Source organism: Micromesistius poutassou (genome assembly GCF_964030765.1).
Source record: "Micromesistius poutassou genome assembly, chromosome: 20".
Taxonomy (NCBI): domain Eukaryota; kingdom Metazoa; phylum Chordata; class Actinopteri; order Gadiformes; family Gadidae; genus Micromesistius; species Micromesistius poutassou.
This window is the reverse complement of record NC_140290.1, coordinates 1,548,330-1,563,872: the sequence shown is the minus strand read 5'-3', so window position 1 is coordinate 1,563,872 and position 15,543 is coordinate 1,548,330. Positions and strand designations below refer to the sequence as shown.

The 15,543-nt window shown below is 48.9% G+C and overlaps 1 protein-coding gene across 2 annotated transcripts; it reads right to left on the bottom strand.

The window, feature by feature from the left end:
• Positions 1–520: 520 nt before the first annotated feature.
• On the bottom strand, positions 521–15,369 carry khdrbs1b (KH domain containing, RNA binding, signal transduction associated 1b). 2 transcript variants are annotated; one of them, XR_014639405.1, is made up of 11 exons: positions 15,108–15,369; positions 13,604–13,728; positions 11,231–11,347; positions 9,531–9,677; positions 6,740–6,873; positions 5,653–5,890; positions 4,816–4,883; positions 4,322–4,380; positions 3,831–4,054; positions 1,450–1,554; positions 521–1,054 (listed from the first exon to the last, which is right to left on the bottom strand). XR_014639405.1 is itself a non-coding variant. In XM_084484957.1 (9 exons), the coding sequence occupies exons 1-9, from the start codon at positions 15,199–15,201 to the stop codon at positions 3,948–3,950; spliced, it is 1,089 nt and encodes a 362-aa protein (XP_084341083.1). In that variant the 5' UTR covers positions 15,202–15,369; the 3' UTR covers positions 1,582–3,947. The 2 variants fall into 2 exon arrangements, 1 of the variants encoding a protein (XP_084341083.1); XM_084484957.1 differs by lacking the exons at positions 521–1,054; positions 1,450–1,554 and having other exon boundaries at positions 1,582–4,054.
• Between the last annotated feature and the right edge of the window lie 174 nt (positions 15,370–15,543).

Sequence of the window (15,543 nt, the reverse complement as noted above, 5' to 3'; positions counted from 1 at the left end):
TCAACAATCGCACATGAATACAGAAACAGAAAGGTTGAAGTACACACAGGTAGGATCAGGAGTGGGCTGTGTGCGTGTGGCCTATGCATTGCTGAGGGTTTTTCTTTCTTCTAGTCTTAAAACTTGGCCCGTTTTGCATGGCAAGCAAGGCCAGGATACTCACCGGCACACCGTGTGAATATTTATAAGGACGGGCGAACATGAGACACAGTTCACTTGGGCTGAATGGAGCACTTAAAAGAATACAGCTTCGCTTGCAAAAAAAAGCACTTAGAGAGAAGAAATAGGAAAACTTGTTTTCCATCTTTTCTAAAGGTTAAGTGAAAATTAAAAAACAATTTCACAGCCTACTGTAAAAGGCATGTTCATTTTATGCTAAATTAAGAGCGGAACAATTTGATTCATTAAAAAGGAGGCCAGTGGGGGGGGGTGTCATAAAAAATTTATTAATATGTTCTTTGGTTGCAAAAATACAGACAATTGTCTGCTTTGAATCAAGATGCAACAGTTCTTCAACAATCTGGACATTTTCCCGCTCTGAGTCCTTTGCTCCATTTCCAATTGATCCGCGCAGCTAAGGCTTTTCCACTGTAGCTACGCTGGGGCCCCTCTCCCCCACCCCAGGGTTCTGTCAGTCCCTGGGTTCTGTGGGACCCTGGGTTCTGGCGGCCCCTGGGTTCTGTCAGTCCCTGGGTTCTGTCGGCCCCTGGGTTCTGTCGGCCCCTGGGTTCTGTGGGCCCCTGGGTTCTGGCGGCCCCTGGGTTCTGTCGGCCCCTGGGTTCTGTCGGCCCCTGGGTTCTGTGGGCCCCTGGGTTCTGTCGGCCCCTGGGTTCTGTGGGACCCTGGGTTCTGTCGGCCCTTGGGTTCTGTGGGACCCTGGGTTCTGTCGGCCCCTGGGTTCTGTGGGACCCTGGGTTCTGGCGGCCCCTGGGTTCTGGCGGCCCCTGGGTTCTGGCGGCCCCTGGGTTCTGGCGGCCCCTCTGCTGACCTCTCAGAGCCTCAGTTCCTTCTCTTGTCTCAACCAGAAGCTCCTCCTAAAGTCATCATGCAACCTCTGGAGAAAACAGGAAACAAAAAGGCTTATCAAAGTAACACTGCAGAAAGGAAAATGGAGCACAATTCCCTTTTTCCTTCACCTTCAAGTTATGATTGATATCAGTGTGGCCGTTGCCCTAAACTAAAAGCAGAAACTCATAGGTCCAAGAAAGCCCAAGTACTCCCCAAGTCCTGTGCACAGATTGGAGTCCACATAAAAGATATTACTGGATGGATTCCCCTGTGAATTCCTGGTGTCAAAGCAATATAACCAACATGGCAGGACTTTGATCAACGTCCTGAACGCTGCAGTCTCCCCACCACTGGGGCCCAGGGACACACTGGATATACTATAGACACAGACCAGATAGATAGTACAGACCAGAGGACTGGGCATTTCTGAATGGCACCTACCTAGGAACCTTCTTCCTGATGTCCCACGTCTCCTCCCCGTGTCGCCCAGCAGACCAGCCCAGCCTGGGCCGGTGATGGCTACCATGGCAACTCATGGGCAACGGCCTGGGAAAGGAACACAACAACATATGAACACCCCGTTTCATCCGGGAACACAAGAGGGGGAGAGACATCCAGGTCATGCATTATCTACAGGTGAGTATGGTACACATGCAACTCCTGTTTGGTATTGGATTTATTTGGATGGCATCGGTATAATAACTACTTTTATCAAAAATATCTATGTCTACAAGTTACATGGTGCAACCTTTATAGCAACATTGCAAAGTGAAAGCTATGATAACTGTGTTGAACATGTGCACTATTTGACCATGTACGGTTATTTATCACTAATATCTGGTTTGGTTAGTAGACAGCTTTATTTTTATTACATAAAACTACTATATGATATTTGAACGTTACATTGTCGGGCGTCTTTAATTTACTCTTACTTTAATGTTGATACTTTTGTTATGTTTGTCTTGACTATTGTTACAGTTTTAAAGAAAATTGGCACGTATTTATACAAGCAAGTTTATGTCAATGAATGAACACACTAAACAAATGACCATTTAGGGTTAGGGTTACCTTTATGGTGGCGTGTTCTAGGTTAAACCATCCTCTCCATTGCATTGCATTAATCCCTACTAGAGTAGCCATCGCGCCAGCAGCCTTCTAACCATGGCCGCTTAGGTTTCCAGGTCGCTTTACCAAGGCAATTCTGTTAACGCTTAACGACCACATGTGAGGTAGGATTGGAAAAAAGTCTTATACATACCCAGCATTCAATGCTTTAGAACATTCTACACATTAGGAAGCTATCCAGGCTATTATAGAACCTCTGGCTCCTTTTTAAAAAAGTATAGAAAGAGAAGAGAGAGATTAAGTGTGCTTTTTTTGATAATAAATCCAGACATCATTTTGTAACGGTTAACGTTTGCAGACCTCCCAATACATTCATTTAGGTTTGTAAAAAAAATGCTGTTTCGTTTTTTTGGGGAATAAGAAATAAAACAAAATCAAAATAGCTTAATTTGACTGTTGAAGATTATTTAAAGAAAGGTCAATTTTTTAAGATGACAATAAAACAAAAGAACCATGTTAAGTTTCATAAAAAAAACAAAACTAAGCTTTATTGACAAACTGCTGCAAAACATCGTTTGGACAAATTTAGTTACCTATTTAGGCAAGCTTACACATGTAGCATAATGCATTTTGTTTAATGGAGAGGGTACAGATATTACTGGCAAGAACAGTTTGGATGTTTTAAAATATGTACAATAGTTTCTTTTAAGCTGCAGGATCCCTTCTCTGTTGAAAGAGAAGACCCATGTGGAGATATTATGTCCCAATTTTCCTTTGTGTTGTTTAAACATGCAGTTTATAGATCAGAACCACATTGTGAAGACCTGGATTAATATTATCTGACAGAGGGCCTCTGGGCCTTGTTAATTACATCAATAATTATCATTTATACATTTAGTCTTCAGCGGCTTAAAATTTACTTTGAACCACAAGCAAATTAAGGATATCAGGACAGTCAATCTCTACAGTGTCAATAAGGGCTATATTTCAAAACTCTACAATGAAAAAATATTGCTGCCTGCGTCTAAATGGCCATCATTTTGTTTAAGCTATTTAAAATCAAATGGTAATTATCAAGAATTGATTGAATTGAATGCCATGAACAGGTCTTTTGACTTTAATTTATGATTTTTTGTGTCTACATTACATAATTGAAGTTTAAAGAGGACTTTTATTAGGCTGTATTAAAAACAGAATTTTGAAATGTAGCCTAATGGGAATCTGCAACGAACTGGACAGATTTTTCTTTTTTTTTTTCCATTTTTTTTTAGAAAACAATTAAACGGTTTCCTTTTTAACAAGTAGATTAGGAACCACTTAAACTTCACTAAAAAAAGATCTACTTCAATACTTTGTTTGAAAGAATAATAATAAAAAAGAAATGATCAAGGATGATATAACAACCCAGCAATGTGGCACTGAGCCAGAGAGAAAGAAGGGAATAAATACAGAGGAACAAAGAAACCAAACGCTGAAAGAAGACGGAGAGTCGCTGAAAGATCCCTAACGGTCCCGCTCTGAGGACGGGTAGGCTAGGGAGGGGGCAGGTGGGGAGGTACCATTAAGGAAAGGGGACGGGGGACGGGGGACGGGGGGGGGAATGGCAGAAAGAAGGGCTTTGCTGCCAAACACTCAAAACCAGTTCCTCTTTTTGGCTCGTCTTGTTAGAGGGGATAAATCCAGTGGTAACCAGGGCAGAACGCCAACCAAAGAGAGAAAGAGAGGTCAAAGTAAAGATTTAAAAAGGGAACAATTACTTTTGTCGAAGCTGCTTAAAGGCGACAGCTGCCTCGTGGACAGTCAGGAGGTGAGGTGGCTTATGGGGAAGGGGGAGGGGCAACGCTGTTTACGGTGGGCGGGGCCAGAGTCCGGCCTCAGTACTGTCGGTACGGGTGCTCCCGGTACGGCGCCTTGGCAGCCCTCGGGGGAGGGAGGGCTTTCCCAGGGGCCGCGCGCTGGTTGCCGTTCCAGTCGTCCTGACCTGGGGCCGAACACACACACACACACACACACACACACACACACACACACACACACAGACACACAGACACACACACAGAAACACACATAGACACACACACAGACACACACACACACACACACAAAAGTCAAAAAGAGGAGCAACAAATACAGGTTGAACCTGCAGTTCACCGTGGGCTTGTAGAGAGATGCAAAGCTCTTATGCAGACAGTTGTTCATGTATAATAAATAGAAATGAATGGTATTTAATGTATTTTTAAGCCCTTACCGTAGGATTCATACGTCTCCGTTGTCTCCCCATGTCCGTAGTCATAATACTCTGGCTCCCTGCCACACCACAAACAGGGAGGGAAACATGGGATTGGATTTAAAAAGCAGGCAATGTCCACCCTAATGTCCACCCTAACCCCACGCCCTACCGCTCAACAGAACCCTAACCCTAACCCAACGCTCTACCACTCTAACACCAACAGAACAGCGCATCCAAACACAGTTAGCCACGGGGTGGAAGTAGTTCAGGAGGTCAAGATTGTTGACCTGTAACTGGAAGTCAGATGAGTGACGAGGTGTCACCTTGCGTGGTTGACTCCTCCGGTGTGTGAATGTGTGTACCAATGGATGCAAGTCGCTTTGGACAAAAGCATCTGCTAAATACTAAATACATAATTATACTATTAAAATAAGATAAATAAAAAAATGTATGTATTTCTGTGTGCATGCTCGCTCTTTGACCAGGGAGGTGTGTGTGTGTGCAGTACTCACGCCTGCGGCTGGCTGTAGTAGCTGTCATACGACTCGTAGGCCGGCTCCGTGTAGTTGTCATCGTAGGCCTGGGGAGAGCAACACACACACACTGTAAAGGTCGCCATGGTCTACCAAAATAGACATGGAACCCTTCCCTTAAGAGGGCAGTCCCCACTGAGTCAGCCCCCCCGCCCGCAGCATGCAGGTCTCCTTCCTCCAATCAATGCTGCTCTTATTGACCCTCTGTTTGTTTGTTTGTTTACTCTTTACGTCTTGCTAAACGTAGCTGGCAACCTTGCTTGTTGGAGGCCGTTTCCTTAAGGCATTAACAAGTCGTGTTGGACGGCACTGCTCTACGGCGGGGTCCCAGTGTGGGGTCACAGTGGGGTCACAGTGTGGGGTCACAGTGGGGGGTCACAGTGGGGTCACAGTGGGGTCACAGTGTGGGGTCTCAGTGGGGTCTCAGTGGGGTCACAGTGGGGTCACAGTGGGGTCACAGTGGGGGGTCACAGTGGGGGGTCACAGTGTGGGGTCCCAGTGGGGTCACAGTGGGGTCACAGTGGGGTCACAGTGTGGGGTCACAGTGGGGTCCCAGTGGGGTCACAGTGGGGTCACAGTGGGGTCCCAGTGGGGTCACAGTGGGGTCACAGTGGGGTCACAGTGGGGTCACAGTGTGGGGTCACAGTGGGGTCACAGTGGGGTCACAGTGTGGGGTCACAGTGGGGTCACAGTGTGGGGTCTCAGTGGGGTCACAGTGGGGTCCCAGTGGGGTCACAGTGGGGTCACAGTGGGGTCACAGTGTGGGGTCACAGTGGGGTCCCAGTGGTCACAGCGTGGGGTCACGGCGTTACGTACATATTCCTCGTAGGCCTCGGCCGTGGCGGGGGCGTGCTGGTGTGGGGGCGGCGGGGCCATCCTCTGCGGGGGCCCGGCCGCGGGGGGCCTGGCCCGGGGCGCGGTCGCTCCCCTGGAGGGCGCCGCCGGGGGGCCGCCTCTGCCCGCTGGAGCTCCCCTGACAGCGGTGCCCCTGGCCGGGCCCCCGCGGGCCACTTGGCCCCTGGTGGTGCCGCCGCGCGGAGGCATGCCCCTCCCCCTGTAGGAGGCAGAGAGGAGGAGGAGTCAAGGCCACGTTAGAGTAGGTTCCTAACTCCGCCTCTTCTACACTCAGATGTACTCTGTACTATATCTACTATACCCTATATGCTTAGTATATTCCTAACGCTGCTAGTGCACTGCGTTGCTGTGCAGTGGCTTTAGATTGTAAAAACAACGCACATATTGTGCTCCCTTCCCTGACTCTATGCAATTGGCCAAAATACCTCTGGCTGTGTCTCTGATTGGACAAACATTGGGCACACATTTTCATATCAATGACCTATCAGAAGCAGTCAGAGGCATTTTGGCCAGTGGAATACACAAACCTGATTGGTAACCCTGATAAGGTTACTACAAATGGTTCGTAAACCATGTCATCGTACATAAGACAAAGAGAATGAACCATTTGTCTTGTTGGTAGCAGGTGGCCCTCAGTCTCCCAGTCTGGTAACTGTTAGATGGGGATCTGCAGAAAAACTCTTACACACTTATTGTATGTTGTACATCCTGGCACTTCAAATAGTACTAAGTATTGTGTATTGTGTCTTATCCTAGCTATCTTTGTTGTGGATGAGGAATGGGTTAACCTTGTTCTAAGAAAATCAAATCCTTACTGTACCGACAGCGATATATTTTTTCTCTTTCTACTCCAAATGTACTTATTGTAGGTCGCTTTGGGTAAAAGCATCTGCTCAATGCACCAAATGTCAAAGTAAATGCATGCACCATATGGTGGAACCTGGCATAGCAGCAGATGGTGCTGGGACATTTAACCTGACCCTGGTTATAAACCATGGGTTGTGGGGCAGGTGGTGTACGAGAGAATAACTCTGAGCACTCCCCTCACCTGGGTGCTCCATTGGGGGGGCCACCCCGGCCCCTGAGAGGGGGGCCCCCTCGGCCCCGAGCCCCGTGTTCTTGGCCCCCGTTCAGGTAGCCCATCTCCAGGAACTGCTCCTGACAGATATCGTCCATCATGTCCTATAGGCACAAAAGAGAGGTGATGAGTGTTTGTGTGTGTGTGTGTGTGTGTGTGTGTGTGTGCCTGTGTGTTTGTCTGTGTGTGTGTGTGTGTGTGTGTGTGTGTGTGTGTGTGTGTGTAGAGACTGGATGATCCACTCTCTGAAGCAGCTTGACAACTCCAGACACAGAGAGTGAGATGTGGAAAATGGATTGCACAATAAATAGCGGAAGGCTAGGAAAAGATAGCAGCTTTTTATGACATCATAAAAAATATAATATAAAAACCCCAAATCCCTATACTCCACTGTTAAATCACTGTATAAATATTTAATAAACATCAGTTATAGATTATGTTCATATGTTCTTACATCATATGACCCCCTCTCCCCTCTCACATAACAAAAACAATGAATCAATGAGATTACGTTGGCCTAACGTTGCAAGATCAACTCCCAAACCCATATAGTCTGGAACCTGGAGTGTTACCAACCGGCGCAGACCTGAATGCATGTGGACACCATTGGACAGAACTACAACCAATCAGAGCGATGGAGTGGGTCTCATCAGCGGCCGCCATCTCAGTTGTCTTTGCCAAAATGCCTTTACGGCGCCCCCATAGGGCCCCCCTCTCTACACTCACCCTATTAAACCCGCCCACTAACAGATCAACGGTTCTTATTGGCCCAACCCGTGTCAGGTCGGCTGGAAATCTGAACGGGAGGGAGCGAAACGCAAATGCCAGAGCAGATTTGTCTTGTTCCCGGGCTGGCATTAAAGATCCACGAAAACCACCATCCAAAGCAACCCCCCCCCCAGCCCTACGAGAGAGTTAGAAGGACAAGACCAGACCATTTCACTGAATGGTAGAGAAAGGGACCACTGCCACCAGCATCATGACCAATTCATCAGCTGCCATAAGGCTCCACTAGAAGCAAGCAACCGTTTAACATGCTTGTTAGCATCCATCTGCCCCCCCCCCCCCCCCCCCCCCGGAAGCTAGCATCGCGACAGACTAGCACAGCGTTTCCCCGAGTTGTGTGCCAGTGCACATCATCTTGCTTACGAAGACACACAAGACATGAGGACGCAAACAGTTACAGTGCTGAAGGCTGCATCAACACAACAAGTAGATCCAACCACTTCTATTAACGTGGCGCTAGCCCCCCACCGTGGCTTTCTTCAAATCCCCCCAGTGACACATACTCCTTCCCCTCCTCCCCCCGACTAACCAGGGGGAGGCCATCAAAGATCACTGCCGTCTTAAATCTAATCAGCGGGGTTTCCGTGCGGCCATCGAAGCAGACTGAAGCAAATGAATCAATTAGATTAACAGGCCAATTAAAACAGCCCAGCCGTTTGGCCGGGCCTATCTAGCACGGCTGTCGGAGGAGTTATTTTTAAGTGTTGGCCGTCCTTTTGACCCTATGGATGTCAACATCTTTTTAACACCCAGCGGGCCGCCGTCCCTCTCCCTCTCTCTGGGGCAGAGAGCACTGGAGGGAGCCCAGAATCCCTCAGCGTGAAACACAACAACATGACCGCAGCAGAGGTTTGGGGCTGCTGGAGGATAGGATGTATAGAGCCCTGTTTTCCTCCCCCTCCTCTACCTCTTTCTCGTGTGCCGGACAAAGCGATTCAGCCGATGGACGTGTGGAACCAACCTCCACCTTGTGATCCCTCCCCTCCTCCCTGTCTCTCCTCCCCTCCTCTCCTCCCCTCCGTCTCTCCTCCCCTCCTCTCACCTCCTCTCCTCCCCTCATCTCCACCCTCCGTCTCTCCTCCCCTCCTCCTCGTTTCTCCTCCCCTCCCCTCCTCCCCGTCTCTCCTCCCCTCCTCCCCGTCTCTCCTCCCCTCCTCCCCGTCTCTCCTCCCCATCTCTCCTCCCCATCTCTCCTCTTTTCCGTCTCTCTCTCTGGATGACGCTGCATCTGCCAGGTCTCCAACGCTGCAGATAATGTTTTTAGAGAATCATCCCAGTGACTTCAGTGGACATTACTCACTTTTAATTGGTCGCTGCGTGCTAATGGTGGTCCCTGCAGGGTTTAAATCATCCATCGCTGCACTGTTTCTGGTCCCAGGGCACCAGTGCATTTATAATTTCAGCATGGAGCGTGAGCAGCAGGCTGTGCTGTTATTCCACCACTGCTCTTCCTCCTGCTCCTCTAGGGACTCTCTCTCCCTCTCCCTTTCTCTCTCCCCCTCTCTCTGGGGAGGAGGAGGAGGAGAAGAAGAAGCAGAAGCAGCAGTGCATGAGGAGCAGCCTGAGACAGGCGGCCATTGAGTGGAGGAGGAGGCCCCAGTCGGCCACTAATGATGACCTAACCTACTGCCATGGATCCAGTTCCCCTACAACTCACTGTGGAATAAAGCTATTGCTAAATGGTAAATTAGTGAATGGAAACACAGTTTATAATATCAGTTTATATGGTTCTTCGGTAGCTTCTCAGGGGGGTCAAGGGAAAAGCCATTTAGTGACACAGCACCCTGTCACCAGGCCTGCTGCATCCAGCTCTTGGCATCGCATCATCATGTGTCTTAGGAATACAAGCAGAGGTTTTGGTGTGTGTGTCTGTCCTGTCTGCACTTCTGGAGCCACAAACCACTTCCTACCCATCGGGCCATGGGACACGGTGAGTGAGGGTTGCAGACCAGCAGGGTGGGGGGTAAACACTTACAGGAAACAGGAACTTCTTGACTTCCTCCATGGCGTGGGCCATGCGCAGGTAGGCGTCGGGGACGGGCGCAAAGACCTCAATGAAGACGTGGAGCTCCATAGACAGATGGGCGTACTTGGGCTCCCCACCTTTCCTCATGCCCTCCTCCTGTAACCACGGGCAACAGCAACATTAACTGATGAGCGACCCTCCCAAACCAAAATGAAAAAGAAGAGGCATAGCATTCAGTACCAGGTTTAGTCAGGGTCAGAATGAGAGCATGTGGTCACATATCCCAGAATGCACCTTGTATTCAAGCCCTCCAGACATCCAGGTCAATGAAAACTCATTCAGATAAGATGTGTCTTCAGACTGCAAGCCTTATTGCTCAATTCAGATTTATTGCTCAGCAATTAGCTGTTAACATTTGTTTGATGGGCCCAATATCAGATTCCAGTATGAACTGGTCACAGTACAAACTGTTAAATTTACGGTTTAATTTAGCAGTTGATGTGTAGTAGTATTGTCGTCACGACGATGTGGACATTTCCACTGTTACAGGTTCTTCTTTTTTTTATCAACTGTTGAACCTGAACCTGAACACACACAGCTTGCATGAGAACGCCTACAAATAAGAAGGTTGGAAGATTGTACAAAGTTTGGATGGAATTGGAAGGCAGGACTAGACCTATTCAAGGGAAAAGACAGATCTCGCTGATCTAGAGTGACGTAAAAGTCCAAAATAGGATTTGAAAAGATCAGATTAAAACAGTTGGATTTGAGTCCTGTATGCAGAGGATTTGGGCCACTGTTGCTTTAAGAGTGAGTGAGGCCTCAGAACCATCCAGATCTTTGACAGAGTAATGCATCCGGTGCAGCGAGCGCACATTGCTAGAGAGGGATGTCAACAGCAGGACGCGTTAGGGATGCACTGACCTAAAAAGTCCCGTTCACCACCACATGAGTCCATCTTTATGGACATTGTGTGCATGCCGTCTCTGGAAATGTTGAAGCGTCTAATACGTATTGACGCCTGTGCGTAGAAAACAGCACTTATTGCGCTCATTCTGAATGTATTCATTCAACTCATTCAGACCATTGGTTCTCCTATCTCAGTGTGTCTGATGTCATGACTCTAGAGCAGATCTAAGCCGCCGACTCTTCATCAGCATTTCCTTTGGGGGGAGATCTGGTGATTGGCTAACGTTTTCATCCCTGCTCTTTAAAGAAGCTACGTCCCTGAGCATTATGCTCCATGCAAGTGAGGCCGCTGCGTCCTCCGGGCATTACATGTGTTCATTTTTTCATCCAACCGGTAGGTAACATGTTAAACACCAGTTCACACCTACAGCAGAGAGCTCTGTTCATATGTGCTGGTGTTTCTCTGGAAGGGTTTGTCGGAGCGTGAGGGCAGCTGCTGCCAGCGCCCTCCCCCCACCCGTCTGCATCGGGGGGGATTCAAAGCCCCAGGTGCACCACCCAGGTGGTGGAGCGGGTGGAGGTGAGCAACAGCTATGATGATCTGCTTTTCTGTGGCAGACTTGTATGTGGTTGTCCTTTCACTTTGACAAATGAACACAAATATGTATTACCCCCGAAATGGGATGTTTGTCGTGATTTTCCATTAGACCCATGCAACATGAAATCCTGACATATTCCCTCAGTACTCCACTGTGAGACTCCTGATTCATGACCAGCAGAAGTAATGGTAACTGGTTTACCTTGGCCTTGTCCCTCATGGAGCCCTTGCCCAGCACGGAGATCTTGGCTCCCGTCTCCTCCTGTAGCCTCTTGATGGTGTTCCCCTGCGGCCCCAGGATCTTGCCCACAAAGTTGAACTGGAGGAACCCAGCGGAGAGAAAGGACACACAAGACGTGAGCGCGGTGGCCGACGGACGGACACGTGATCCCCTGCATGAGCGCAGAGCACCACTTAGCGCAGCGCCAGCAGCAGAGGGGGAGGGGGGATGTTGAACCAGGCCGGCCGCCGGTCGATCAGAGCTCCCTCAGGACCAATTAGGAGCGGTGGTGACTCTGTACTGGAGCAGAGCTTCTCAAGTGACACCGCTCCTCTGGGGACCACCGCCAGAGGGACAGAGGGACAGAGGCCATGGGCCCCGGGCCCCTGGTGACCACCACCAAAGGGACAGAGGCCATGGGCCCCGGGCCCCTGGTGACCACCACCAAAGGTACAGGGGCCATGGGCCCCAGGCCCCTGGTGACCACCACCAAAGGGACAGAGGCCATGGGCCCCGGGCCCCTGGTGACCACCGCCAGAGGTACAGGGGCCATGGTCCCGGGGCCCCTGGTGACCACCGCCAGAGGTACAGGGGCCATGGTCCCGGGGCCCCTGGTGACCACAGCCAGTGGTAGACGGGCCATGGGCCCCGGGCCCCTGCTGACCGCAGAGGGACAGGGGCCAATAGGGGCCATGGGATGTGCGGGGGGGAGGAGATATATATCAGAGATATATTCTCCAGGCCCGGGCACTGATGTGAACAGAAGAAGAATTTAAACATGGGGGTTTTCTTGCAATGTACATGGACTTTGTGTTATTAAGATGATCTTTCTTGAATAATAATGATAATAATAATAATAATAATAATAATATGAATACAAAATAATATGAATACAATACAGATCACAACATCATACAATATCATCATCAGAGTCTTTCCGATGATTCCTTCAGAGATCCGACCTCATCAAGTCTGGTCGATATAGAAACAAGGTCTGCTTCTTTTAGACACCTGCAAACGCTGCTCTCACAAACTGCAGGTAGGAAACGACACACCCATAGATTGGAGGACTAAATGAAAGAAGAAGAATGCATTGCATGAAGAATAAATTCCTTCATGCAATGCATTCACACGCAACACAAACTACATGTTAGGCCTATGCTTACTTTAGATGAACATACAAAAATAAAAGAAAGACAAACAGAGACATGAAGATGAAGAGAGAGGGGACAGAGAGACAGACAGACAGGGCATGGGGCCGGGTTGGGGAGGTGGTCCTGAGGGGTCGGGGACAGAGAAGCGGGGCTGGCCACCTCTTAACGCCGCCATCGACCGCCCGCTCACTCTATGGATCTTCTCCTTGTTAGTATCTGAGAGCATCTGCCCTCGTCTTGCCCTCAATTCATTTAGCTATCATTTGTTTAATGCCAAAAAGGATATAGGACATCCAATATTCTAAATATTGTTAACACATCTTAAGTCCTGTAACAGACTCTTTTTTTACTGAAAGTCTGAAACCAAAAAGCCAGAGTCCAAACATTAAACCACTTCAATAAATAATGATATAATATGCACTACGTACTTCTTACTGGCAATAATGTTACTGTTATTGAACATTATAACTATTTATTAATGACACATAATTTTTTTCTTTAATAAAATAAAATCTTTAATAAAAAAAAGGCATGTACCATTTTCCTTGTGTGCGTCATAAGACTAGAAGATCCGTGATCTGAGATATGCGCTGAATTAACTCTTGGTTAGTGGTCCTAATCCAGATGTTCTGTGACACCGCATTAAACCACTCTGATACCAGTACCATCAGGGAATGTCTAGAGCTTATTCCAGAGACGGTCACAGGACACAGTGGTACACACACACACACACACACACACACACACGTTACTCAAGTCTAGTAGCGCAAACAATAAGATCAATACTCTACTGGTCTATTGATCGCCATTAATCGCTGAAGAAAAGACAGAGGCTTGAGGAAGAGAGCGGAGCTTCTTTCAAACTTACCCAGTACGCCCTGACAAGAACGCACCACCAAGCAAACCATAACATACACACACACACACACACCAAGAAGACCATAACGTACACACACACACACCAAGCAACACCGTACACCCTGACAGGAATGCACCACAGCAGACTATAACACACACACAGCAAAAAAATAAGTTAGATTCTTCTATTTGTGCTTTATAAACAAATGGCTGCGATATCTCCCGTCATGGTGGAGGTGGAGGTGGAGGGGCATGGTTTACCACCCCCCGCCACCTCACACTGTGTGGTTGATCCCGGGCTGCAGGGATGATCTGAATGGGTGTGTGGGGGGGGGGGGCCCACCTTGGGATACTGCTGGACGGGGATCAGCACTCGCTCCTTGAGTTTGATGTTCTTGGTTGTGAAAAGGTCCAGGTACGCCTCTCCCCCTTCCTTTTTAGGCTCGTCTTTCTGGACTCTGTCGATCTCTACAAAAGATGAATATATGTATCAATATAGATGTACGTAGCGGCAGGCTAGTGGTTTAAAACGGGTGTGTACAGGAGATGTGCTGATGTACACAGAACAGGTCTAGTGTTTGTTCCCCTTGAGTGCAACAAACTATTCATTCATTATTGACGGGTAAAGTTGGTCATTTTTCTAGTAAAGCAGGGCTTACTTTAAGAAAAAAAAAAGGTCCCTACACTCACAAGTTCCCCAACAGAATGACACGCTAAGTTCCAATAGGACCCTGCTGTTTCAGATGCTCTGTTATCATACACCGTGGTATCATACACTTTTATCACACACAGCTACGGCAGCCAGGGGTCGGACACACTGGACTCCTTACTGTTCAAATGCCCTGTACAGATAACGGGTTAGCGGAGGTCAGGTTCTCTCCGTCATCGTCGATAATCACGTAACCCAAGAATTAATGTCAAGCAACAACAAGCGCTTAATTAATGAGCTTTGGGGGGTGGGGGGGTTACCGGACCAAAGGACCCGGGTGGTGGGGCGGGTTACAGGGGATGATATATAAACACTGATCGGGTGTGAATACTCTACACGGCGCACCGGCACCGCTGCGGCCCCAGGGTGGACGCCGGTCAGGACGCCTCCTGTCACCGGCGGCTGCAGAGCGGCGGGGGGCTCGCACTTGCATGGCACATGGTACTTTACTAGTGACGGCTGCAGAGCGGCGGGGGGCTCGCACTTGCATGGCACATGGTACTTTACTAGTGACGGCTGCAGAGCAGCGGGGAGCTCGTACTAACACGGCACATGGTAGCCTACTTTACTACAGTGACGCCCTGACAGTGAGACAGTCGCGCATGTCCAGGGGTCTGTCCCCCCTTGACTGTCCACCTTGCATCGCCATGGGTGCAAACCGACGGCGCATTGTAAGAAGAAACATTTCTGTATGAGCAAAGATCGTCAGTTCAGCAAGGCAATTCTACTCAATATCGCAAGTGCTCCTTAGCCCTGTATTGCAGTAGCCTACTTAGATACTGCTCCTCAAGCCTGTATTGCAGTAATTGGACACTGCTCCTTAAGCCTGTATTGCAGTACTTGGATACTGCTCTTTAAGCCTGTATTGCAGTACTTGGATACTGCTCCATAAGCCTGTATTGCACTACTCGGACGTGTCCCTCCGTGTGCAGGGCGTCCACACCAACGGCTCTGCTTGTCAAAGGGCTGATTGTGAGCGGTGAACGGGCCAGTCCTCTTCCCGTCCCCCCATGCCCAACAACCGGCACACCGCACTACGTTACACCACCGCCGTTACCTGAAAACACATCCCCACATGAACCTTATATGGACCATATGAATCTTATGGACCATATGTCGTCATATCGGACCACTTTACCTGCAGTTAAAAGTTTCATGGCGTGCGTAAAGGACGCGTCCAGGCTGTCCTTCTCGGCCAGCAGCTCCGGTAGATATTTGCCGTCGTTCTCCATTTTGTAGTTAGAATCAGTTTCTGTCCCGATATTTCGTGCAAAAACAAAATCTTAAAAAAACAACAACGAATATAATAGAAAAAAGTAGTCCAGTTGCGTTACTACACAGTGTTTATCCGGCGGGCGGTCTGCGCTTTGCATGCGGGTCCCGGGGGCTGGGAGCGGATCCTCTCCGTGGAGCGACGCGCTGCAAATGGGAGAACGGGAGCAGCGACGAGCGGCTCGACTGAGACGCTCTGAGCGAGCGGAAGTGAGCTCAGAAGAGCCTACTTACTGAAGCCGCCTCCTCCTCCTCCTCCGATGGTTCTGATGGGGAAAGTAGAGGTGTGTGTGTGTGTGTGT